The sequence below is a fragment of the Trematomus bernacchii genome, unplaced genomic scaffold (genome assembly GCF_902827165.1).
Source record: "Trematomus bernacchii unplaced genomic scaffold, fTreBer1.1, whole genome shotgun sequence".
Taxonomy (NCBI): Eukaryota; Metazoa; Chordata; class Actinopteri; order Perciformes; family Nototheniidae; genus Trematomus; species Trematomus bernacchii.
Window position 1 is genome coordinate 1,525,656 of NW_022987727.1, and position 27,104 is coordinate 1,552,759.

Genomic DNA, 27,104 nt, shown 5'->3' on the forward strand with positions numbered 1-27,104 from the left:
ACTATGATGGTATCAGCTTACTACATTATATTAAACAAAGTTTGTTCTATGAACTGTATATTTATTTTGCAGTAGTTAACTAGCAACTGTGTTCCAGCATAATCCAGTGTGTATATATGGATATCAGCATCAGCCTCAGAAATCCACTATTGGCTATATGACAGAGTAGTGAGAAAATATAAATCCTTTCTCTTAAACTGCTCCTTCTTCTGGATTATGCTTTTACTGCCATTAGGCATCAAGGCCTGCTGTCAGGCAGTTCAGTTTTGACATGCAACCTAACTTGACGCGGGTACAATATGTGTAATGGAATCAGTATTACTGGGTGATAAAACCCAGTATTTCAGTCCATTTTGAAATGTTCATAAACTCTAGCCGATTTGTAATGTGTCACAATACGTATAGCAGACAGCTACTCCAAGACGTACTGCGCACTAAGCTCCAGCCAAATATGGACAAAAAAGGTGTAAAACATTTGTTTCAATGACTGAATAAGTGAGGATATAAGGCTTGCCTTTTCAACTGAGGTTTATTGCTCTGGGGTTCATTTTTAGAGATAACATTGAATATAAATTATTTTTGAACCTATGATAATTCAAGATTTGGGAAAAAACATGTGAGAGAAAGCAAAACAAATAAATAATAGATTAGTTGAATAACTGCTAAGATGGGACAGCCCTAGAAATGATGATTGGTGAGTGTGGCCGGTTAAACTGCAAGCTCCCACATTTGAAAAGCACAAGTGTTTATTTAATACAGGTGCACTAGGAAGGTCAATTTAAGGATAAACTTCATGAAAATAAATAGTTTTAGTATTAAAGGCAAGATATGTAGTCTGCTTGAGGTACTTCAAGACCAAATAGTCATACAATAATTGTCAATTATTGAAATTCAAACGTTCGAAGTGCTTATATCTTGTCTAATCGTGCTCCATTTCCAGTTTTCTATGAGAACAAAGGGAAACAAATAGTGTGTATGTAAGCATCTCATCCTTCTCCTTAGAGGCTTCCCACCATTTCTCTCCAACACTTTTCTCACGCACAAACCAGTACTTCATTTCTTTAATCCTCCTCCACATGTTACCCATATTCATCTCTTTCTCCTCTGCTTCATCCTATCTACCCTCTCCTCCGACCTCCTTCACCTTCCTCTTGGCTCCCTTGGACTACCCAGCTGGCCTCTTGTGAAACATCCCAGTGGGTAAGTTCAGCAGCATGTATCCCAGGGCTCGTGGACCAGTAGTTGGGTCCAACATGCGTCATTCAGGGAAAAGGTGGAGTATGACAGGGGAACAAAAAAGATAAATGTTCTAGATAAAAGAAGATGAAATAAAAGATCAGAACAAAGGAAACAATGTTTTATAGATCGATAGACGGATGGATGGATGTGGATTTGGGTGGAGACTTTTCCCACGAGGATAAAGATGGACCGACCACCAGCAGGATCACACAGCGGAACTAACCGAGAATGTCAATCCCACCACAGACACTATCAACACAAGTTACTGGCTGAGAGGGAGGACAAGAGAGAATGGTAAATGTACATTTACATAGCGCTTCCCCGTGTTTGGGACCCCTTTACTGATAGACTTTGCTTTTAATCTACGATATATGGGGGCCATTTTTCTAATGAGTAAAGCAGGCTACTTTGAGGGAAATAAACGTTAAACACAGAGGCTTGTCTTACATTCTGTGTTTGTGTTTGTTTTTTCCTCATAAAAGCAGCGGCCAGCTCTCCTGTAATCCCTCCATCACACATTCCCTAACACTCTCATACACACACACACACACACAACCTCCACGACCCTGGCCGGCCAGAGGCTAACTCGTAAACAGATCGGACCACACGACAGGGTGTTTATCCCTCACAGCGAGAGGGAAAGCTACACATACTGTCGTTCGTGCATGTAGGTGTGAGTGTGTCGAACACTTTAACTGTAGCAAGTTCCTTCGGCTGTTTGTTGTTTATAGTGGGAGACACTGACAACAGGCTCCGACTTCACTGCGTAAACTCAGTGTGGAGGCAGAGGCTTTATTCTAAGTGGTTCCCACACTCAGCATTGATAGATTAGACAAACTAGATAAACTAAAGGAGCATCATAGAAATACTACAACGAACTGTATGAAATGTCAAATCTGAGCCAAGAAGTTAAAACCGAAACCTCAAACAAAAGCGATCGACATCTGATTTCTCCACCATTTCCTGATGTATTGTGAGGTATTTAGGGTGAACACTGTACTGTACCAATGGGATGCCAGTCCAGGGGAGTTTGATTTATTGAGGTTTCCAGGTCAAGTGGGGATCATGGCTGATCCTGAGACTGATTAGAGCCACCGAAAAAGATAGGGTCAAGAGAAACATACAGTATCTAAGGAGGGTGAAAGTTATCCCTGTACCATTTGTTGAACCAACAAATATGACTTAATATATATAACTGTTCTGTGAGTCTTGCAATCAATTAAAAAGAACAATTCCTGTCTTGGTGCAAGGTCTCGAAATTGAGAGTGATCTGCCAGGAGAGTTGCACAAGCAGTGAAGTATGACTTCTCTCTTCCATTAGCAGTGATGGAGCAGAGTGTGCTAGATCAGGGCCATTCATCTGCATTATAATGTCATGATGAGATTGCACTTTTACAAGGGGAAAAAAAAGGCTTTCAGTTTAACTCTGAGGGTAACAAGACATCATAGTATTGCATCCTTATGTGGCAGATGCAGTGCAACATGCACAAAGACTGGGAATTTAAGTCAAGCTCAAGTGAAACTGTTAAGCCCATGATGAACTGTGACCTGTGACGACTTCAGAAACTATATGATTGAACCTTTTCCACGACAGAGAGAGAGCCTTAATGATGTTGCTCCTCACACATCAATGCTCAATATAACATTGAAAATGAACGAATGACAAAAAAAGGCATCATGTGGGTTTTAGATGTTGATACAAGAGTAGCATTTTCACAAAGAAACTGTGGTCTCTGATCTTGCACTGTACATTACAACAAAAGAGAATAGTTTACTTATGTTTCAGTTAAACCAATCAGACTACCACAAGAATAATCTTTACTGTGGCCAATATTAAGTGAAGTCTCTGCCACAGACACACGTGTACACAAAGTGTGCCACTCTTTTAAAATGACTGAAGACATTTAAAACACAGCATGCTAATATGTATGTGCCCACCAGCAATATGGGGAATCTGGCATTAAGTAAAATGTGGTAAATGGGTAAATGTGTTTTATCTGGAGCATTAACAGAGTCCTTAACTCCATTATGTTGTTTCCCTGGGGGCCAGTTATACAGTCGGACCTGCGCAGCCTGAGTAGGATCCCACTGAGGGGAGGAGATCGCTATCAGGAGCCACAGGGCAGATGGGAGGACTGTTTTATCGATGCACGTGCTGTAATGGGGTCTTCCTGTGAGGGGGCCTGAGGAGTTTCTTTTGACAGACCTTTCATGTGTTATTTTGCTGTGTTGTGTGTGTTGTGTGATCAGAGAAAGTCACTGTGGGCCATTAGGCCTCCGCACGCATGCATACGAGCACACATCTGGATATGTTTCTCCTCGACCAGTCATACCTACAGCCTGGCAGTCCATGTGACCTTCTAATAACATCCAAGCACTTTTAGATAAGGCCAGTTAGACCCTTAACTGGTATATACCACAACGTGAGTGACTGCCATATGAACACACACACACACACACACACACACACACACACACACACACACACACACACACACACACACACACACACACACACACACACACACACACACACACACACACACACACACACACACACACACACACACACACACACACACACCTGTTAATGTCATGTCACACTGCTTGCATGCTATTACGTCCACGATTTCCCATAGATGATAAATCTATATAGTAATCTCTTTTTAGCTGACCTACGATCAGCCGAGGCAGCCTTTCAGCGGGTTTGATGTTAAAGTTTGGTTGACATATCTATAAAGATTTTACAGCTGTGTTTAGTAGAGACCTTGTCTGTGAGGCCTGGAGGCTCAACCTAGAGATATATCAGCTGCTCAGTCTTAACTCTTCACAGGTGAGACACACCTTTTCCCGCATCTCGTCTTTAAAAGCACGTCGAACAGAAGGAGAGATCGGGAGGAGGCTCAAGACATAGGCTAAGTTGGCCAGTGAAAAGAAACAAATGTCACGACACTACAATCACCTGGCCGGTTGTGATTTATCCAGGAGTTAGCTTCTTTTCATCAGGGTCTGAGGTCCACTCAGGGGGCGAGGGGCTGTAACTCAGACCAGCCTCCAGTCAAAGTAGCAGTTAGCAGTTCCGCGGTCTGTTAGCTGTCATGTGTGTCTGTCAGTTGCACTTGGTGGTTTCATGCAGCAATCCCAACAAGCTGTCTGTGTGGGGGAGCCGCGTCCATCGGACATGGTCTGTGTCTGGGTGGCGGTAAGTTGCTCACTGTCCAGTGGCTCAAGGAAAAGGCATACCACCACTGGAGTGTACTGAATATAGTATGACAGGATCCTGGCTTTATTTATATAATATGGAGATTGGTTTATGTTGTTCACAATATAATGAAGGAGCTATTAAGCAAAGCATTGGAGGAAGCATGCATGGTGAGATGTCCAGAAATGCACCCAGAAAACTGTATACACTTTAAAGATAAAACAGATGTTGACAAACTGCACATAAAAAAAAAAGTAATAACCTCTAAGAATCCACCATTTTCTTAGTATGATTCTGGACAATTGGTGCTGTTTCAGAATAATATTCTCAAGGGAATCATCCTCAAATATATTCTATCATTTCAGTTTCTGTTTACACAGAGTTGTCTTACCGAAGCTATAGGGCAGTGTGAGGAGAGGGCTGAGGCAGAAAAGGGCAGCCCACCCATTGCAGTGCAACATGCGGAGGGCAGATGTACAGCAGGCGCACAGTTCTTCTCTACAAAAGGTTGCTCTAAATAGGACCCAGCTGATGTTGCTGTTTCGCTCTCTGGTCCTCTATCCCTTACTCACCTTTGTGCGCCCCTTTTACTAATCTTCTTGCACCGCTGGACCTTTGACTTGGTGCCCATACTTTTTCATATCTCTCCCCCCTCTTTTGTTCTGCTCAGAGCAATAGTATGTGTGGCAGGTCTCAGGGGAGCAGGTAAAGTATAAATCTATAGTAGTTCTGACATCTCACAGTCTCTGGTTCCCATTTGGTCTGATGCCCTGCAATCAGTCACTCCTGTGCTCTCCTCCTCGCCTTTCTGCGCTGTTCATTTTTCTCACTTTGGAGACGTCTACAAAAACGTGTTGAAATTCCTCATCCTGAAAACTGAATTCATATCATGTGCTTCCAAATCAATGACATCTTCTCTGATTGTCTCGAAACAGTATTTTGCCTCGTAAGCAGCAGAAATAAATGTACAGTTTTAATGGTAACATAAGAAAAGTATGTAAGTATTGTTGCTGACAGTTGCAGCAGCACGAGGAGGGGGGTCGGGGGGACAGGGTGATTCCCGCTCTGTTCTTTCATCTCCAGTCATATCAGCTTGATCAGTGAACCAGCCTAATGTGGACATGTGTTTCCCCTGCTAATAGTCTGCTACAGGGCACAAATGCACACATACACACAGCGCGAGCAAGCAAGCGTCTGGTTTAAATCCCACGGAGCGCAGGCCGATAAGGCAGTCTGCGGGATTCACAAGAACCAACGCCACGCCACGTTAATTATTTTACAGTCTGTCATTTGGGCTCTCTTCAAGTGCAAAACCCCCTCGTAATAAAAAGTCCAACACATTACCCGACACAAGACTACAACTCATCCTGTTAAACTTCTTGTAAACGTCTCTTTCATTTTGTATGCTAATTAAATGTTTGGGTCTGGGTAATTGTGATGTGCATTCTTCACTATTCTTTGCCTTTACTGACAAACCAAATATGAATCATCAAAAGAATCAATAATACAAATAACAGTTTAATGCAGCCTTATACTGTAGCTGTTTCCCTGCTTCCTGATGAACAAGCTACTTGGCCCACGTGTTGTGTACTACATCAGTCAATTACACTAAATGTAGAACTGAAGTGTTCTGCAGAATAAGACACTATTGTAAATGGAATCTACTCATTAAAGCTCTTTATGTTATATCTAGGTGTAATAGGAAAGAGGTTACATGTGGTCAGGTGCAATGGGGGGGCTGGCCTGGAGCTGGGTAAACAGGTATACTTTTGGATAGTGTTAGGGTTAAGTGACGAAGGATCCTCAAGCAATCTGAGAGAGAGCTGTAGGAAAATGGAAAGACACAAGACCACCAAAGAGGACCTTGGATTTGGATTAGAAGCACATGGTGAGATGTCCAGGCATTGCAACATTTCTGTGTGAGGATCAGGGTTGGTGGGGAAGGTCAGCCATGCTTTAGGAGACTCCCAGGGAGGAGTGGCTTAGATATCTGCAGCAGAAATCACAGAGTTTGCATTTTTATATAGGGGTAATTTAACCTGTGAGCGTTCTTATGTACCTAAGTACAATTTTAAGGTACTTTTTTTAACATTTGTGTTACATTATACGACAGAGGGAGATTGCACTTTGGACTTCAATAAGTAGTTCCTAGTTACATATGAAAATATTTTTAAATATGCACTGTAATTATAAATTGGAAAAGCCAATACAATATAATATAATTTGTCATTTAAAATTGCATTGTCCTATCATCTGCCCCCATTTCAGATCTCTGTAAGTTGTAAGCAGTTCCACAAAAGAGGGAAGTTCTAAGATGGCTTAACCTTAATTATCTTTCGAGGCATTGAAAGGATGAATTATCCAACATTTCCTAAAACAGTAAAGAATAGATAACATGTGGAAAAATGCAATGTAATGGTTGAGTTTTTCTTCTAGTCTCCCCCATGAATCATGCAATCCATCATATTTATCTTGTGAACCTTGGGAATCACTGGACTCTTTAACAGAATATATAATAGTTAAAATAGCTAAACTTCCACCAGCTACAACAGTTAAACTATCCTTAATTTGCAATAATGAACAAGTATAAACAATATTAATGTAATATACAGTATACTCATACATCCATTTTCTGCTAATTTACTTCAAATGTTTCACAAAGAGCTGATAACACTTTTACTGTAGTTGGAGTTTAAATGCATGACTTTTACTTTAACATGAACATATTTCTATTTTTTCTTAAGGGATTTGAGTACTTCTTCCACAGCTGCAACAAAGTGAAAGAAGGCCTAAAACTCTCTGATCCTCACCACACCAATCTGGCAGCAACAAGTCAGCGGAGGCTTCCAGGCCCTTTAAGCAGGCCAGCGGCTGATCTCAGCGTTAGCGTATCTCGGCCTGTATTTGATCCGCGAGAGGGCCCGTCCATCACAGTCAGAGATAGTAGAGTTTACCGAGAGCTGACATAGGGCAACATTTCACTCTGACAGTCCAGGACAAGTGCCAGCCTGCTGCCAAGTGTATGCCAGCTTTTACTTCAGCCGGCAACAACACAACTATTGTTAAAATATGGCGTGAAATCTGGTATGCTTCACCAAGAAAATGTTTTTATTTGGATGCCGAAAGTCTCTTGCAGCTCCTTGACATGTTTTTGGCAATAACACTTTCATATGGAGCTGGTGAACTCGTGTCATTGTTTCAAGCAGTGCAGTGTGTGCACCAAATGCTATAGATGGTGCCAGTGCTCAGACATTCAACACAGGTGTGCATACTTCTGATATAACTGACATTATATGCTAATAGCAGTAAAAAAAAAAGTGCTTTCAATCCCACCCAAGCTGAAATGAAGACGGCTCATCTGACAGGGGTTTAACATGACAGGAAATGAAAGGCCAGAGACAGACTCACAGGGCTGCAGAGTCTATCAGACATGCCTGCTGGGCTCTGAGGAACACACAGGATGAGCTGGCTTTGACCTCAGTGACATTTAGATACAACCAGAAGTTGGTCGATAAATTACCTTTCACTTCTGTCTTTAATGATGTAAAATGTCTTCTAGCCCTAGAAATGAACTTATTTTGCTTGCCTGAACACCACAAACAGTTTGTTCCGAACGATGTTGCTTTACTAATTACACTCTGATTACTCAGACACCAGAGCACATGCTTCAAGTGTGTGTCAGCAATCTCACCATCAACAACTACAACGATGAAGATGTTCAATTAATGAATCACAATCACAATTTCATTGCAAACCGATGTGTCACAGAGTGTAAGCAGATAAGTTCAGACATCTGCGGTGTCGAGCATTAGTCTTGTGAGTTTGGCTATGAGTATGTGTTTATGCTGTATAAACTCTTACATCCTGTTGATAAAATCATAGCATCCACATTTTGTTAAACTTAAAAATTCTACTTAAACTCAATACAAAGATTAGCATGGCAGCCTTATGCAACCCATTGAGACCATGTAGAAGTACAGCTTTACTGTAAACAGCGCTTTGAAATGTTATTCATCTAAAAAGTTCCTACTTCATTTTCAGCAGTAGTTTTATTATAGTTAAGGATATAATAATCAATGTTATTTTATATATACATTTGTTTTTATAGCTCTACAAGAGTCACACTATACATGTGCCCAAAATTAAATGAATGAGGAAAAACAATTGATAATGATCCACTCTACAGGCTTAACTTCACATGTATTTTGTTGTGGTTATTTTTCCAGTTTTGTATGAATACAGTAAGCAGACAAAACAATGATTGAGACATTTTTATAACCCTTTCCATTATTGACACCCCCCGCTCTCACTCAGACATATTAGCAGAGGCCCAGCAGACAGGTAACCACAGGGTTTAATATTTTGTAAAGAGGCTGTGTATGGATTGTTGTTACTGTTTGTGCCAGGAGTTCTAGTCCCTGTCTGAGCCCCCTGATGTCTGCTGAGTTCACTACGGCTGGTTCTAGAGAGACTGGACCTGGTGGGGGTGACCACCATGCTGGAGTCCTACCTCCCAGTGTGTGTGTGTGTGTGTGTGTGTGTGTGTGTGTGTGTGTGTGTGTGTGTGTGTGTGTGTGTGTGTGTGTGTGTGTGTGTGTGTGTGTGTGTGTGTGTGTGTGTAGTACAGAATGCCTGGGACTAAACCACATTTGATTTTTATACGCTTGTGGCTAACAGAAGCCAGATGTAGCTGCCTCCAGGGAGCTTACCATCGAAACAGCCATTTATTTCTCTTTTTCACTCTGTTTAATGAGATGTGTGCTTGCTAACATACATACTTGTGTGTATGATCAAATAAAAAATAAATGTTAGCGTTTTTAATATTACTCCTTTAGGTAATAAAACTGGTATGACTTAGCTTGCTCGTGAGCAGTGTCCTGTTTAGAGCATTAAAGTGAAGAGATCCCTGATTTCATCACTTGAAGATAAATCAGAAACAATAGATCAGCATGTCAAAGCTCTGAGGACTCGCAGTTCTCTGGACACTCAACTTGGCCCTGAGACACAAGGAAGATTCATGAAGCCTCAGCCAGAGGTGAAGTAAGAATTGAGCGCACGATCAGACAAACACATAATTAACAGGCATTAGATGGTCAGAACAGTCATTAACCAATATAAAATGACTGCACTACAATTTTCAGACAGTGAAGGAGATAGTAGATTAGTATTGGGAGCGGTCGGGAAAGAGGGGAGAGTGTTAATTGAAAACGAATGTGTCTGTGTTGGCTGCTGGTCAGAGATGGGCCGGGGTCCCAGTTGGCTTCTACTTCAAAGGCCCTGCCCGCCTGTCTTAGCGCACCTGCAGCTGGTTAAACCCTGCTCTCATCACTCAGGGCGTGGAGGGACCTCTCCACAACTTAGAGCGCTCACCACGAAGCCTGTTGCCAAAGGGCCGTAATGGCACACACTGAAGAATTCAAACCAAAAACACGAGGTAGCCCATACAACTTTCACTTCAGAAATCAATGTCAGTCACACAGAGTGATTGAGAACATGGACATAAGATATCCTGCAGCACCAACCACCTCCGTCAAAGGTCACTCAAGGCTCACATAACCACTACTATACAGTCTGATATGAGGGTTTCATTGACCTGCAAATATATACAAATTAGTCGACCAGTTAAGAATATGTTTTTGCTGTATTCTTGTCTGTTTGATTACCAAATGTTATATAACTACAATCGAAGAATGTGGACAAACATTTTAAGGGGGAAATGTATGGGTTATAGATTAGTGGGAGACACCACACACATCACTTGGTTTGTCTACAGTTTCTTCCATATTCCATAATAGTAAGCCAAGCGGGACCATGCAAAATCCAACACAATATCAGCAATTGAGTCCTCCTGTGACAAAATGCCTCTCTGTTTTTCCCCCTCAGACACAATCCAAACCATTTCTCCCTGATGTGTTGAATATACTGCAATGCTTCAAAAAGGAATGTATTCAATACCTTTGCTAAACCTGCATTTGCTGATTTTCTGACCAGGCAAAGCAATAAGCTCTCAACACAGCATCTCATATCACATAACATATAATAAAAACACTTTTTTTGCTATTCAATTATTCTGATTTCGAAGGGGAACGTTGTGGAAGGGAAAAGCCAGTGGAACAGTTTTTTGACTGTATTGCATTATAAAAGTATTTCGCTGACTGTAATGATTACAAGAAACTCTGACAAAAATAACTCAATTTTTGCTTGCATATGCACACACTCATAAACACAGTGGCGCACACACATCATCACACCACGTCTCAATCCTAAAATAAATGCGTAAACTTGTGGGGATTCGCTTTTTGACCCCAAATGGGTGCCTCAAAATGAGAAACATACCTGGCATGTACTAATTATAATGCTTTCATTACACTTTTCTCTCAGCTCCTGCGCAAATAAATGAAAAACACAAGCTCTCGCGGATAAAAACATAGGTAGCTGTTCTACCAATTATTTCAGTCTTAGTTTACATGGTGACTCACACCTTAGGCAGTGTAATGAGAAGGAAGACAGAATGAAAAGTGACTGTTTCAGAGTATGATTTAAAGATTTACTGTTAACTATGTTACCTCAGCTAGCCACCATGTGACCAGCTGCCCATGACCTGCAGCGTACGTCATGCAGACAGTTCCCTAATAAAACAGGAAACCACTCAGCACAAACTCAGTTCCACTATGAGGAGTGCTGTAAAAATAACCAGCATCCATAAAGGTACATTTTCAACATTGTATTCTTTAAAATGTAAATGTTGTAAGAGGAAAGGGAGATCAAAGCAGTCGGATCTAAGTGTTTACTAGTCTATCTTTAGTTTATTTATTTTATTTTAAACCTTTTATGCTCTTAACATTTTATTTTTATATTACCATATTTTATTCAATATGCTCCTTAGATATCTTTTTATTTTATTTGTTTTATTATTTTCTCCTTATAGCTTTGTGAAGCACCTTGAGATGACGTTGTTTTTAAAGTGTGCTATATAAATCAAATGTATTATTATTATTATTATCTGATCTAATATTAATCATGTATGCAGGACTATTTCTGTCTGTGTGACTGTTTCTCTTTGTATCATTGTCCCAGTCTATGTATTGCCAGTGGAGAATGTCTGTTATTTGTCCTAAGAAGTGTCTGAGATGTGTTAAACGTCAGAGAGGCCATGATGCCCAGGATATCCCCTTGATGTCATCAGTGTCACCTGCTCTACAGCCATAGTCTGTGCATGAGTCAATGTGTGTGACTTCATGTGTTAGCACACTCCCAATTTGTCCAGCATGACGGCATCCTCCAGCGACCTGGCAAAAATACTATTATAGAGTTATCACCATCACATCTATGTTCACAGGAGCTATAAAATCTATTAATGACAGACTACCCTGGGGATAAAGAAGGATGGGGTCACAGGTATGCACAGCTTAGCCCTGTTGAGGCTAACCATAATGGGTACATAATACAACAGTAGTTATGTGTGGTGATTTATTTGCATCTGTGTAAGCAAACTCTTTCTCTCAATGTGCATGCCTTTCATTGCACCATTTGCATCAGGGGAAAATGGTTGACAACAGATCCCAACACCTTCTCTGTGAGCTAGCCAAATGCTTCAGAAGCTTCTGGAGCTCCAGCAACGCTGTGTTTGTTCAAGGCAGTTTATCTCCGTCAACAGATCTAAATTTACAGGACAATAAATTATCGCAGACCTGGATCTCTGGCTTGCATGCATGCATGTGCGCATACTCGTGAACACACACATTGTGGCTCATCTATCCCTGAAGAACAGTGTATTTTTAGGCTCTGTGTGGTATTATGACCTTCCATTAGCTTTATAGATAATGCTACTGGATTCTCAGTTGATTATTATCAAAACAGCCACTCAGGCCTGGTGCTTTTATCCTCACAGCTAATAAACACGTGGAAATGATATATAGATACATTTATTATTGAGAAAATAACCCTGTCCTTGTCTGAAAAATAGCAGCATTAGTGATGTATTCAATACTTAAAATCATAGCTGTTTTATGCCGAATATCAAGACCCACTGAGGTACCGTTAGCTCAACCAATGCTAAGTTACCAGTTTATTATTACATTACATTACATGTCACTTGTTAGATGCTTTTATCCAAAGCGACTTACATACATTCAGTACTGTGGACAATCCCCACAGGAGCAATTTGGGGTGAAGTGTCTTGCCGAGGGACACAACGACATGCTGACTGCAGTGGGACTCGAACTTGCTATCCTCTGATTCAAAGTTCAGCGCACAATCCCACTGAGCCACAGCTTCCCCATGATAGAACTATCTTGGTTAGTGAGGTGAATCTTTAATTCAACTGTGATTGCAGCTTGGTGACCATGCGAGAAATGACAGTTGAGAAGAAAAAGTGGAGGAAGCATTAATTGTAAGTACTGCAAAGCCTCATTAGAAGGAAGTTCAGTTGAATGCCTAAATAAGTCAAGAAATGTCCAACTTTTACACTGTCCTCACCCTGCCTTTCCCACCATCAGTCAATCCTTGTTTAAGTAACAGATTGTGTTCAAAAGCTTATTAGTAATGCAATGGTGAATGAGGGTTTTTATAATTTAGGCTGGAGCACTTACTATAAGATATTAGTCAAGTCAACTTTATATATATGGCCAAACATCAGATATCACACATTTGGGTACCACTTTACAATAAGACTACCCTTATAAAGGATTCATAAAGGGTTTATAATTAGGTTATTAATTAGGTTGTAAACACTTTATGAATCATTAAGAACCATTTATAAACCAGTTCTATACATCAACACAGGCTCACTATTTGGCAAGATGACTAAGCCTTATATTGGCTACTTAGTGAGAATCAACTCAGTGAACAACAGACACCAAGGATGCTGGCTGATGAAGAAGATGAAGTATAGATAGCCAATATAAGACTTAGCAGTACAGATAAATGTTGGCTCACTATTTGGCAAGCAACCGGTCACAGTTGCCCTGTTTATCTCATGTCTTATAAAAGCTTATTAATGATTTATAAAGTGTTCACAACCTAATTAATAAATGAATTACAAACTATTTGTAAACCCTTTATAAGGGTAGTCTTATTGTAAAGTGGTACCCACATTTGCTTAAAGGAGCTTTGCAATCTGTAAAGCATACGACACAATATGGAGATTATTTTGGACACAGTAGCACCCTCCATCCTTCCCTAACTTGCTTAATTCGATCTCCTTTTGGTCTTTATCATTCTCCCACCTGTCGCTTGTTCACGTTCCATTAACATGGTGTTCAATGTGTGTCCAATCGTGACTCTGCCTTGTTTGATGACAGGCTGTCCTCCCTGCTCCGTCCTACCAGGCGATGGGAATACTTGCTGAGCTCATCCCTGGACTGCTGACTGCATGGTGACAGCCCACAGCATAATCCCCACGAGGGACACATTACTGGACCATTAGTCCAACTCTTCCACCTACAGAGCATGCTTCCGACTTGCCTTTGGTTCATTCAGCCAATTCCCCTTTTCCCCTGTAACTTCCCTATCAGAAATAATCCTGAGTGATTATAATGTATCAAGACAGAAATCAATTGGATTAGTCAAAAACCCACCGCCTCTGTAAATCTCACCTTTATCCCTCCTTCACCCCAGGGTTTAAACATAGCAACCGCCTTCAGTACTTTTCCTCTGAGGAGATGGTTGCCAGATTGGACCTCGTACATCAGGGCAAACTTTTCTTCCAACTGACAACAAGGCGTTTGACTGTTATTGTTTATGAGGAGAAAGCTGGGGTCAAGTTCACAGGCTAGGAGAGAGAGAGAAAGTCTGTTCCAGCTCTGGCCCCGTGAGAGAGAGCATAACTCAGCCATGTTTGTGCTTCCCTAATTCCTTTTGATTTAGCAGAAAATTGTGAGCTAAGCCGCCGGGCACAAATATTCACCAGATCTGAGCTTCTTTGCCTCACTTCGCGGCCTCTCACAAACCTGTGCCACTCTAGTCTTGCTGTTTTTGAATGTCTGTGTCTGAAAACGTTTAAGTGTGTGTGTGTGTGTGTGTGTGTGTGTGTGTGTGTGTGTGTGTGTGTGTGTGTGTGTGTGTGTGTGTGTGTGTGTGTGTGTGTGTTTCTCCGATTCTGACAGCAGCCAGCCTGCCTGCCGAGTTTTAAGCAGAAATACAAATGTCTCTAAAAGGAGCTTAGCTTTAACAGCAGCTTTGGCATAAACACAAGAGCTTTTTTCTCAAGCTTTTGATGAAATAGCAGTTTGCGACATTCTATTAGTTTCAATTCCAACAAGGATTTTCCTGATTTGTTTACTTGTTTGTAGCATTGCTGGGTCAGCTGAATCAACTGTGGCATTCTAAATCCAATATCACAAACTAGCCGGAGAAGTTCAAGTCTGGGCTGATACAAATCTGTGTGAATGTGTGTCTGGTAACATTTTTAAAGTTTGGGATCGATCTTTGGATACTCAAAGTTGGTTTGTTTTGTCAAGGGTCATTTAAGGACAAAGAGAAATATCAGAGATTTGATGATGGATGACAGCTCCCTGCCAAGCCGACAGACGACCTGAAGATGCACACACACGCATGGGAAAAACGTAAGGATGGTCGCTCTCCAGGGACATTGTACTGTATGTGTGTGTGCTATATTCCAGCGCTGTCTTAGCACTCTCTGTCTTACACATGTGGTTCATATTTAGGCCATAGTGCTGTTCCACTGGACTATTTGGCTCTGTTCTCCCTGTCCCACATTCCCTTCCCATTCTTTTTTCTCTTAGTTTTATTTCTGCTGGGCTTGAGGTGGTGCATGGCTTCATGCATAACCAAAATTTAAATACGCATTTTGTAATAATAATTATAACTTCAAGGAGACTCCAAAAGCACAGACGTCCACTAAGGCTGCATGTGCCCAGATCTCGCAATCGTAACAAAGGTAAAAAAATGATTTGTAAATCTGCCCTGTGATTTTGATCCGCTCCAAAATGTAATGGGTTCTCCATGCTACACTATTCCAAGAAGTTTAAGGAAATGGGCCAGTAGTTCTCCTTTAATCTGGCAACCCAAACTAAAAAAACAATACCCCTGATTTCATAATAATTTAAACAATGTCAGGGATTTACTTACTTTATTGATATCTTAATAAAGGCACAGCACACATTTCTTAATATTTATGTGATAACAATGTACATTTCCCCTCTGTGGGACTAATAAAGGTATTCTGATTCTGATTCTGATATAACTGTGCCAGATTCAGCTAAAAGGAAGAAAGAATCTATCCGCAGCTGCTTGGCACATTGTGTTAACATTACCGTATATGTTACGCAGTAAAAGTGAACCGATTAGAGTTATGTCTGGAACAGCATGAGGATTACAATTACAATCAAATACATGCCCAGTAAATATGATTATGTTGGTTGTAATTAGGAATGGTTGACAATAACACTAGATGTTTAATATATCTGAAAATATATGCACTATAACATATCTGTTTTGGACATTTGGTATTTTTCTGCATCTATATCTTTTATAAAAAAGGGGAAAAAATCATTGGTAATTTGAATTTTTCCCCTGTGGTTTAATTATCCGGTTTTACTAGGTTGTAAAATGAAGGCGCCAACATTAATCAAAAGTAATTTTGACTGTGTGTATGGATGAACTCCTCACATTTCCAACATCTCAACCCCAACAGCATCATCACCTATCAACTGACACCTATCAACAACACACACACACACACACACACACACACACACACACACACACACACACACACACACACACACACACACACACACACACACACACACACACACACACACACACACACACACACACACACACACACACACACACACACACACACACACACACACACACACACACACACACACACACACACACACACACACACACACCTCCATACATCCCTATTTCATATTAGTCAAACTCTTTAACCCCTGCATCTGCCCAATGGGCGAGAGGAGCCGTCAGCGGCGAGCCCTCCCTCATCTCTCTCTCCCCCTCTCTCTCTCTCTCTCAGCTCTGACTGTCCACAGCGCACTGATAAAGGAAAGGTCCGATGCAAGCATCCGACCCAGCACAGAGTCACACAGCCGACAGAACTGCAGCAAGTCCCGCATCTGCCAACATTTGGCTCGAGCTTTGATTCGGAACATATCATTTTCTCTGAACTAAGCCAAAACTAAGGATAAGTGTTTGGGGGGCTGACTGGAGAAGTGTCATAACCGACATTAGTTGCTCGTCTCTTCTCAGGTGAAACTCCTGTCGGCAGCCACAAGTGCTCAGTGGAGAGTCTGGTGCGCACATGGCACCGACAACGCGCTCCTCACACTCCTGACAGTTGCGCTATTAATATGGAGCCACACACTGGATAATGAGGCCTACCTTCTGAATGGGTGCTTAACCTACTTCACATTAAATCTCGTCTTTTAAAGCCGGTCTTTGCCCTCCTCAAATCTTTTATTTTTCGGACATTTTTGTTGGTTAAAAAAAGAGCAGAACCATGTTGGGTTTAAACAGGATTCTGAGCCTCCGGGCTTCCCGGATTCGGAGCTGTGGTTCGCCCGTAGCCAAGCTCTCCCCCCGGTCTTCTTCATGTCAAAACTCCGGTGCCAGTTCGAGGATTTACTGTGCGTGTCTGCTGCTCATGCTGCTGGTGACGCCTCGGGTGGACTCTTCGTGGTGGTGAGTACTGTCTGCACACATCACACCTACAGGCCTACCTGAGATTTAACCTGGCCGAAATGTACTGTATTTGAATATTATTTGAAATAAACAATAACAAAGAAACAATTAACATTAATATTATTAGGCCTATTATTATTATCGATCTTAATCATTTGAAACGGAGCTGGGATTTTTGACAAGCATTCATTTTTTCGTTAAGATTTTAAAATGCCATTATTTATTTTCCAACAGCAGACAGACAAGGCCAGTATTACGTTTGAGGATCGTTAATTTATTATCGCAGACTCACTGTGTATGCGATTAAGTAATTGTTACTTTTAGTATTTATTTAAGCTATTCATTTTTTTGTGCATTTTTGCGGCAAAAAAAATCCAAATGCAATTGGTTTCATTGGCAATTATTAGTCATGAAAGTATTGCCCTATTAATTTTATTGGGAAATAACAGCAAAGAGAAACAATGAATGTGCTTTTTCTGTCAACACTTCATTTAATTAAAAATGACATGCGCCTGGAAAAAAGAGCTAAAACACGATGAAGCATTACAAGTGTAAAATCTAAATTATGATTTTGTAAACTAGAGTCAATCTTCTTTAGGATTGTGTTTCTAGAAGCATTTTCTTTTTGTGTCAGATTGTTGGCCTGCCACATTGAGCAATAATAATAAAGCGATAAATGTAATTTATTTCGGCGCTGTTGGCTGAGGCGTTTTCAACTCAGCTGGGGCCTGCGTCCAACAAGGCAGAGCATGCAGTCATTAATTCACCAGGTACCACACACACATGCACACGCACAGACCCGCGCACAAACTTCACTAAAATACCCCAAAACCAGCCATCTAGAGCATAGGTGAGGGGTGAAAAAATATCTCATTGCCTGCACAATAACATAGTGAAAATGTCCATGTGTGTGAGTGTGTTTATAGGAGAAGTGTCTGTGTGTGGGCGGGTATGGGGGTGATGGAATGCCTAATAGTTTGTGTAGATTAAAAGCAGTTATGGGGAGTAGTGGGAGAGAGTGTGTGTCATGGCTTTGGCGGGGCATTATTGGCTTTGAGGGGAATTTAGTGCAGGAGATACTGTATCTAACTGTTTATCAAAGTTCTGTTGGTGTGCAGTAAGTGATGATATGGATAGATCGGGGCCTTTAACACCACAGAGGGGGTCGCAAAGATTATTGCGGCATGTCACAAATTGACAAATGTTGGAAAAAAGCATGTATTATGTCATTCAAATACATCATAGCAGATGCTCATTGCAAACATGAATTAAGATTTCTTGTGAAATATAAAGAGAACCCACAGTTTGTATTAGGTGTCTGAACGAAAAGCGTTGTGCATGTCTTGGCCAGGAAGTTGCAAGTAACAGAAAAGCAAACTGACTTGTCTGTTGTATCTTAAGAACATTTGACAGGAAATCCCAAGACTAAATTGAAATAATTTGTACTTTTAATGACTTTTGCTACAAAAGTGTTTCTTGTGTGATCCAATAAGGCTTGAGAGGACGACAGGGCAACAATACGCCAATGTAATATCAGCTGCGTCATAGAAGCCTTTTCAATTTGTGTCCTACTTGTCTCTCTTCTATGATTCACAGTATAGTCCCAAGGCTTTACAGCATGTTGTTTTAGACCTGGGGATAATGATTTACCATCCTATAAAATCCACAAGTCCTCTTGACTCTCAGAGCGAAAGAGAGAAAATTAAGTGTGAATTGCTGCTCTGGCCCTTTCCTTTGATGAGCACTCTGTTCCTATTCCTCTTCTCTAATCCCTCTCTGGGGAGCAGAGAGCCTCCAGTCTCCATCCTCTTGCCCAGCCTCGTAAAACTCGACCACACAGCTACACGCTCCCTGACCTCCACCAGCTGACCCGCCAAAGCCCCGCAGCCACCGAGATGCACACAATGAGATCTAGAGTATATTTTGGGTAAGCTTGAGGGAGCATTTATATTGTTAGGATACTGTAAGTCTGTTTTATTAGGGCAGGAAGAAAGATTGGAAGAGACACACAAGAGAACTGTGAGTTAGATAAGCATTAGTGGGAAAAGGCAGAAGACAATACAAATAGTAAATGGGGTCTTAGCTTGACAGGGTTATTGGAGGACCCAGACTTTGTGCTCTGATTTGTGACGACACGATTTCAACTATCCCATTGGGAAACATTTAAACACACATGCAAGTCTTGTGGGAAGAGGTTAAGTGCTTATTTATTTGAAGAGCGGAGTAAATGGTTTCCACTCCCCTCCTGCTCGCAAACCTTAAACTGTTAAGTGTAGTGAACTCTGACTCACAGAGGACTGTTACCGCAGCTCTCCTTCAAGCCACTCACCACCTTTGAGTGTGTGTGTATCCACATGTGTACACACCTACTATATGAGGGCACCTATCTGTGCTAATTTATTGCAATATACCATCAATCACTCCTGCACCACATATTCCACAAGTCTTGAGTGAAGATGGCGATTTAGTTCCAAACCCCCTAGTAGTTTCTTGTGTGTTTTGCCTCCTCAGGTACATCGGTGCTCTCGGGGCCCGTGTGATCTGCGACAACATCCCAGGTTTGGTGAACAAGCAGCGGCATCTCTGCCAGCGGCATCCAGACATCATGCAGGCCATCGGCGAGGGCACCAAAGAGTGGATCAGAGAATGCCAGCACCAGTTCAGACACCACCGCTGGAACTGCAGCACGCTGGACCGCGACCACACCGTGTTTGGACGTGTCTTGCTACGGAGTAAGTCCATGGGTGTGTCTACACGTCTTCCTGTCTGATTACTGACTGTTTAGCCAAAGAGTAGAGATACTGAACCTGAGCCCCATCTGCTAAAATCTCACCCCTCATTCTCATCCCTTTTCTTCACTTTCGCTGCCTTATCTCTCCCTTTTCCTTTCCACCCTTCTCCCCTTGCTCTGTTCTTTCTCCAATCGTTCCTTCTCATGCTGACGTACGCTGGTGCTCCGTGTTTATAATCGCTAATGGACTGTTGTAATGCCGTATGCCTCGTCAATAAACACACAGGCTTCGAAACGCGGGCTTGTTGTCATTTTGTTTTTCCACTTCTGCCAGACCTCTCTGCTCTGCAATAGATTCATGCCTACACACATATGCACACAGTCAAACATGCATTTACCAAAATACGTATTTTCCTAGTTGCTTCTGCAAGTACAGCCATCTAACAACACAGTGTGAGTCATAGCTGAGGAACATGGCCTCTTCATCGAAACACCTGATAGCCTAGATGTCAGCTGGTTATTTTGCAACAACAAAAAAATGTATGACTGTTTTATAAGTGGTCTAATCTTATTACAGCAGTTTATTGTAGTTGATTTGGTTCTAGGGTGCACAAAATAAGGGGATTGTGTCAAAGACTTAGCATCTGAGATGTTATTGTTTCTCATCCATCCATTCTCAGCATGGACGGGGGTCCACGATGTATGAAGGAAATAGCAGATATAGAGATACAGGCTGCAAGTGTGTGTGTGTGTGTGTGTGTGTGTGTGTGTGTGTGTGTGTGTGTGTGTGTGTGTGTGTGTGTGTGTGTGTGTGTGTGTGTGTGTGTGTGTGTGTGTGTGTGTGTGTGTGTGTGTGTGCGCGGTGGAAAGAATAAACATTAATGTAGATGTAAATATTTAGAGAGATATTCCCACTGTCAGACAAACGGCGCAGGTTTGAATGATGACAAGCAATGCCCTCCTCCGTCCTCCCCCACATACGCCCCCCCAGCAGCATCCACTACCCCCTTCTCCTCACCCACGGAGATGGAATGGGACATTCCAGGGAATACAGAGCGAGCAGGTTGGATCACACAGACTCCTCTGGCCCCGGCTAGTTCAGATAGGTCTGCAGACTGAACCTTGCTTTCCGATACAAAGTGCCCCGCCCTAAGTCATGTCTAAATATTACTATCAGATAGTTTTGTGATGTTGGCTTGAAGTGCTGGTACTTGAGTGTAAGTCTTTTAAATGAACGTACAAAATCTTGCTTTTCTCGTGTATTAAGAGGTTGATTTGTCGGATGAAAACATGATTCGTAAATCTGATGTGTTGATAGTATATATACTGTATAGCATGAGGATTATGGGACGTTTGCTACAGCATTTAAATTCTTCGACTTGAGGTTCTGATCAGACTAAAACTAAAACTTTCCATGTAGACAGGGGTTAAACATTCTATTATTAATGTTAGCCTGAAGGCGGGGCTAAGAAATATTTAAGTAGGGTCCAAAATAGAAAGAGTTCATCATCTGGGGAGCATGAATGTGATTTTTTCAGTAAATGAAAATGTTGCTTTTTGCTTGCATTTCAAAAAACAAGCCAACTCAACTGCAAGAGCATGGTGCAGCACACAGACAATGGACATCACACACATTTTGCAATCTTCATGTCTTGAATAAGATTCGCAAAATGAAAGTACATTTTTTCGTGGAAAATTTGTAACCCATCTCCAAGTGACTACGTCATGTTAGTCGTGTGGAGCTCTAACAAACAAGATCAGCTAACAATTCACTCAAATAACAACACATGAGCTTTTAGCGTTCTGTAGGATTCCCAAAGATTCCAACCCCTGCGAGACATGTTTACTTTTACTTTACAAGGTGCACAGATCATACAAAAGAGCAATTTACTCATTGGGGAAACACAAATGTCACTTTAGGTGCATTCCTTTCTTCTATCTGAAATAGCATTTGAGTTGCTTTAGCTTTTATGTTGTGTAAGAGTACAGAGGAGCCAAGTGAACACCATATGTCTGTTAGGCTGTGACTAAAGGTGGACAAGTTCTTCTGTCTCTGGCTGTTGTCTTTTGCGAAATCCACTCCCACGAGTGCTGCAAAAACTGTGACTAACTACTATATCTAATTCTCTATGTGTCTTTGGCCACACAATAGATGAGTCATATTGTAAGGAACTAAAGAGACCCGAAAAGCACAGCAATGGTAGAAAATGCTGTCATGACATCATCCTGGCGCTGATTAATGGGGTATCACTGTGTCTGTATTTAAACAATTTATGTGAGCAGAGAAGAGCCCCGCAGCTGGGATTATTTCCATGATAATATTTAAACAGAGCTGTCCTATACTCCACATCAGGCCTGATATGCCCCCGTCAGCTGCACCTTCATGTCCTGATGGCTCAGGCCCAGACCGGGTTATAGCATTATGTGTATCTGTGAATGCATGTTAACATGTGGGATGTGCAATTTTAAGTCTTTAGATCATAGAGAATCTATTGTATAGCAAAATATGAATTATTGCAATTTCCTGGCTGTGGTTTTTTAACCTACTTCAGTCTAAACTCTTGGTTTCTTTTGTGCTTTCTGTTACTTTCTCAGGTAGTCGTGAAGCAGCATTCGTCTACGCCATCTCCTCAGCAGGAGTGGTGTATGCGCTCACTCGCGCCTGCAGCCAGGGGGAGCTGAAGACGTGTAACTGCGACCCTCACAAGCGTGGACGGGACAGCGATGACAGAGGAGATTTTGACTGGGGTGGCTGTAGTGATAACATCAACTATGGGATAAAGTTTGCCAAAGCCTTTATAGATGCCAAAGAAAGGACTGTCCGAGATGCACGGGCGCTCATGAACCTACACAACAACCGCTGTGGCAGAACAGTAAGTGTTCGATTACAACAACAAAAACACTTTCTCACTTCAATCTTGTGGTATATCTATGCAGATTTTGGCTCTTTTGCTTGCCAGAGATAAGATACATCTGCATCATGAACATCATTTCTACCTGGCTTTAAAATGAAATCTATGTCTGGCATTGATATGTGGCAAAGGAGAAAGTATACCTGTTTTTAAATGCAGTTACAAATTGCAGTGCATTCTGAGTGCATTTTAGATTTGTCACTTTTAAATAATCAATCCGTAATAACCTCCTCAGTTACTTAATTGTCAGTGTATACAGTAGGTGGGGTTTCCTATAAATCACTGATAGGAACCAGGTGGGATGCATTTGAAAAGAACCAGATTTTTGGTGAAACTGACAGCTCTTGGGCATTTACACCTTGTGTAAAACAGTTGTTTTGTAGGCGTTAATCCGGCTAGTGCTTATTGAGAAACAGCTTACAGTAACTGATCAAATGTTAGTTCTAAGTATATAATTGGGCCCATTGTAGGTAAACCTTTTGTTTGTGATGGTCACAGCTATAAAAAAGAACATTATGCCAGAAGCGCTTCTGCATTTTGAGAACCAAATGTCATGATGCTTAAAACCACATGTCCCTCATCTCTCTATGTTTTTAGGCTGTAAAGCGATTCATGAAGCTGGAGTGTAAATGCCACGGTGTGAGTGGCTCTTGCACGCTGCGGACATGTTGGATGGCCATGTCAGACTTCAGGAAGACCGGGGACTACCTGAGGAGAAAATACAACGGGGCCATCGAGGTGACAATGAATCAGGACGGGACAGGCTTTGCCGTAGCTAACAAAGCTTTCAGGAAGGCCACCAAGAACGACCTGGTCTACTTTGAGAACTCTCCGGATTACTGCCTACAAGACAAAACAGCAGGTATGACTAAACGGAGAGAAGACGAAGAGGGTGGACTGGGCTGAAAGACACAGAGAGGCAGTTTCTCATGGGTGTTGATGGATTACCCCGACTGTGTTATGTTTTAGGGGTGTTATGTGTATATTGTGTGTATGTTCATGCATGACTAGTGTGTTTGTGTGTGTGAATGTCAGTGTGTGTGTGTAATGGTAGTCGGATAACACATCAGGTCTCCTGTGTGATGTCGGTGGAAGCTAATATCCTTGTACCCTGGGGACATGGTCGTTCTGTGACCACCTGACCTCTATCAGTCTCTGTCAACACACACAGACACACACACATACCTTCATGGACTGAGTTGATCAGCCTTTACACAATGCACCATAGTTAGTTATGATTGTTTTTGATTGGCTGGTTACTGGTTTAAACACCCGGACAAACTCTTACGATATTTAGCATTACCACCTACATCAATCAGAAGCTCCGTGTAGTTAGTCCTCGTCCTTTGTCTGCCTCTCTCTTCGTCCATCCACCCCCTCTTTCTCACCTTCCCAGTGGAATCCACAGCCTAGGGACACAAGCAGCTAATTTAAAAAAAAAAATTGCTTCTTTCTGTCTGTCACAGTCTCTCCCTCTCTGTCTGTCTGAACTAAGCGTAGCTGGAGGGCAGAGTGGGCCTCAGAGTGTGAGAGCCTGTCTGTCTGTCACGCTCCACTGTCCATTTAACACACACACACACACACACACACACACACACACACACACACACACACACACACACACACACACACACACACACCACACCACACACACACACACTACACACACACACACACACACACACACACACACACACACACACACACACACACACACACACACACACACACACACACACACACACACACACACACACACACACACACACACACACACCGTGGCTTCAAAGGGAGCAGTGGCTTGGGAAAGGCAGTGTAACTATAGGCCACTCTACCAACACCGCATAGTTGTGTGTGTGGGTCTGTTGTTCTATGGGCAGCTTGTTGTGATAGGTAGCAGTTCAAACAGGGACCTTCTCACACAAAACACCAGAACTAATCTCTGTGGGGATGACATTCACATAAGACACAGACTATATGCCACTGCATTAGGTAATAGCCAGAATGTGAAACACTACCATACACTCGACTGACATGCTACTGAAGATCCAACATCCAACCAAATGAAAATCTAAAGGTAAACTACAACTGTTATATTGTATTGATGCAAATAACCAGAAGCCCATTCCCAGAACCTAAACTTGTTAACAGTATATTGAGGTCAACACCATTTCTCTAGGCAGAGATGGTTATGTTTTAGCTGCCCTAAGCCAAAGATTGTCATCATGGGTTAATTTTGTCATCTTTCAAGTAGCTGGGCAAACCATTAAAGTCAGCGTCCACACTGTACATTTGGGTCAAAATTATTGGAAATTGTTGACGATTACAATGTCTCTTTCTTGGTGAAAACAACTACAGAAGGACCATCAAAAAGCTGCACAGTCACAATTGCTGGTAGTAACATCTACAAGTCCAATATTACACTAATTGAATCTATTCAGCTCATCAAACAATTTATCGAATATCAGAAGTGTTGCTAATATATTGTCTTTTTGATTGACTATTTGATGCATCCAAACATTATATGAGGACAATAGAAAATGATTCGCCAGTTGTTGTTTTCTTAAGAATAACGGGCAGGGAAGTAAAACATAGCAGGCCAGAAACTTGCTTTAGTTAACTTTTAGTTTTTAATATCCAACCTCTTTTGTGCTCTATGCAGGCTCCCTGGGAACGGCTGGTCGAGTCTGCAATAAGACATCACGCGGCACAGATGGCTGTGAGGTCATGTGCTGTGGGCGGGGCTACGACACCACGAGAGTCAAGCAAATCACCAAGTGTGAGTGCAAGTTCAAATGGTGCTGCGCCGTGGAGTGTAAGGACTGTGAGGAAGCTGTGGACATACACACGTGCAAAGCTCCCAAACGAGCTGAATGGTTGGAACAGACCTGAGGACACGCCCCGCTGCCCCCTGTAATACAACCCCGCCCCTTTTCCCTTTACTACAGGACATCCTGTGGAACATGGCATTCTGGGAAAGATTGTATAAAAGTGCTCTGCGTCTCCGCCCTCCCCTGCCCCCATCTTGGTTCATCATTGCATGGCTTTTCAACCTGTCTCTGTGAAAGCACTAGAATTCAGTACCCATCAATATGAATGAACACCCAGAAGCCCCGGTTCGTGAATGGCCCTGTGACTGAACTGCTGGGATCAGAGGATGAACGGTGAAACCAGTGAAAACTTTGGGGTTTGGGTGAATTGGGCTTTTATTGAAGAATTAGTCCAGATGGCCTTTTCTCTAGCGTGTGGCTCTGGGTTAAGAATGGTTTGCTGCTTTCATGATGCTTTAAAGACACATTTTTATATTAACTGAGCCTTCAAACGTATTCAGTATTAATACAACAACATCATATACTCGCATAATTGTTTCTCTTTTTAGGGGGAAATACACTCTTTTCTACCCAAAACGAACACTTGGTTGGACTTTGGGAAGTAGCTTGACAAGTGCACTTTGAGAAGTGATAATCTAGGCATGAGTTTGACTCTGTGTGGACAAGCAGAAGTCCAGGCTATGGACTACAAGAAGACAAGGAGATGGACACTAGATGAATAAATGGACAGATGCATCATTGGGACTTTGAATGCAGCTGTATAACAAGAGAGGAAAAAAATGCTTTTTAAAGAGATTTATTTAAATTGTTAAGTGTTGTTTCATTTCTCATCTGCGGATGAGACTGCACTACATTGGCTGACAAGAGGAGAGAGAAGAGCACTCCCATTATTATGATTATACAGTGTACTCTAGTTTCAGTGTGTGAGACGACGAACTGCCGCTGAGGAGAAAAAAGAAGAAAAAGGAGATGGCCTGGATGGTCATTGAGTCACACATAACTACAACATCAGACTGTTTTCCCTTCTCTGCTCTTCAGCTTGCCTGTATAACTGTGTATATTGCCTTGTTCATATGAAATATATGGTGCATTAGTACGACACTGAAATCTTTGTTTTTTGTTCGGACAGACAAACAAAAAGATTGAAGGCAAAAAAAGAGACTAGGTGCAGACAGAGCAGAACTAATCAGTGTGACCGCGCAGGATAGTGAGCAAGTTTCCGTTGTATTGCTGTAATAACCTGCCATGTTATTCCCATCATACACACATACACATATATACACACCATCGCTGCTACTCACCAGCATGAGTTGAGAGACACTGGGGCAGTAATAATACAATCTGTGCCGGTAACAAAGGCTGATTCTGTGTGAGTTGGGGTGGGGTGCGTTATATCAGTCAAGGGGAGGGAAGTGTTTGATTAAAGGCCCAACCTAAACCCCAACCCCTGCTGGCCTCATCCCACCCCTCGCTATGTGGAATTCCAGGTGGGTCCCAGGCTAATGACTAGATGGCTG

The 27,104-nt window shown here is 41.9% G+C and overlaps 1 protein-coding gene across 2 annotated transcripts; it reads left to right on the forward strand.

Annotated features, from left to right (window-relative positions):
• The first annotated feature begins 16,514 nt into the window (after nt 1–16,514).
• On the forward strand, nt 16,515–26,686 carry LOC117494073 (protein Wnt-2b-A). Of its 2 annotated transcripts, none has more exons than XM_034144748.1 (5): nt 16,515–17,113; nt 19,625–19,857; nt 22,440–22,717; nt 23,354–23,618; nt 25,419–26,686. In XM_034144748.1, exons 1-5 carry the CDS (start codon nt 16,932–16,934, stop codon nt 25,646–25,648), a joined length of 1,188 nt encoding a protein of 395 aa, XP_034000639.1. In that variant the 5' UTR covers nt 16,515–16,931; the 3' UTR covers nt 25,649–26,686. The 2 variants fall into 2 exon arrangements, with proteins under 2 accessions (XP_034000639.1, XP_034000640.1); XM_034144749.1 differs by having other exon boundaries at nt 19,625–19,845.
• Nucleotides 26,687–27,104: the final 418 nt, after the last annotated feature.

Excerpts from the sequence above, each read along its gene's own strand:
- LOC117494073 (XM_034144748.1), top strand. The coding sequence starts at position 16,932 with ATGTTGGGTTTAAACAGGATTCTGAGCCTCCGGGCTTCCCGGATTCGG. Across the intron at positions 19,858-22,439 it reads GCTACGGAGTAAGTCCATGG|GTAGTCGTGAAGCAGCATTC; the intron begins GTGTGTCTACAC and ends TTACTTTCTCAG. Across the intron at positions 23,619-25,418 it reads CCTACAAGACAAAACAGCAG|GCTCCCTGGGAACGGCTGGT; the intron begins GTATGACTAAAC and ends TGCTCTATGCAG.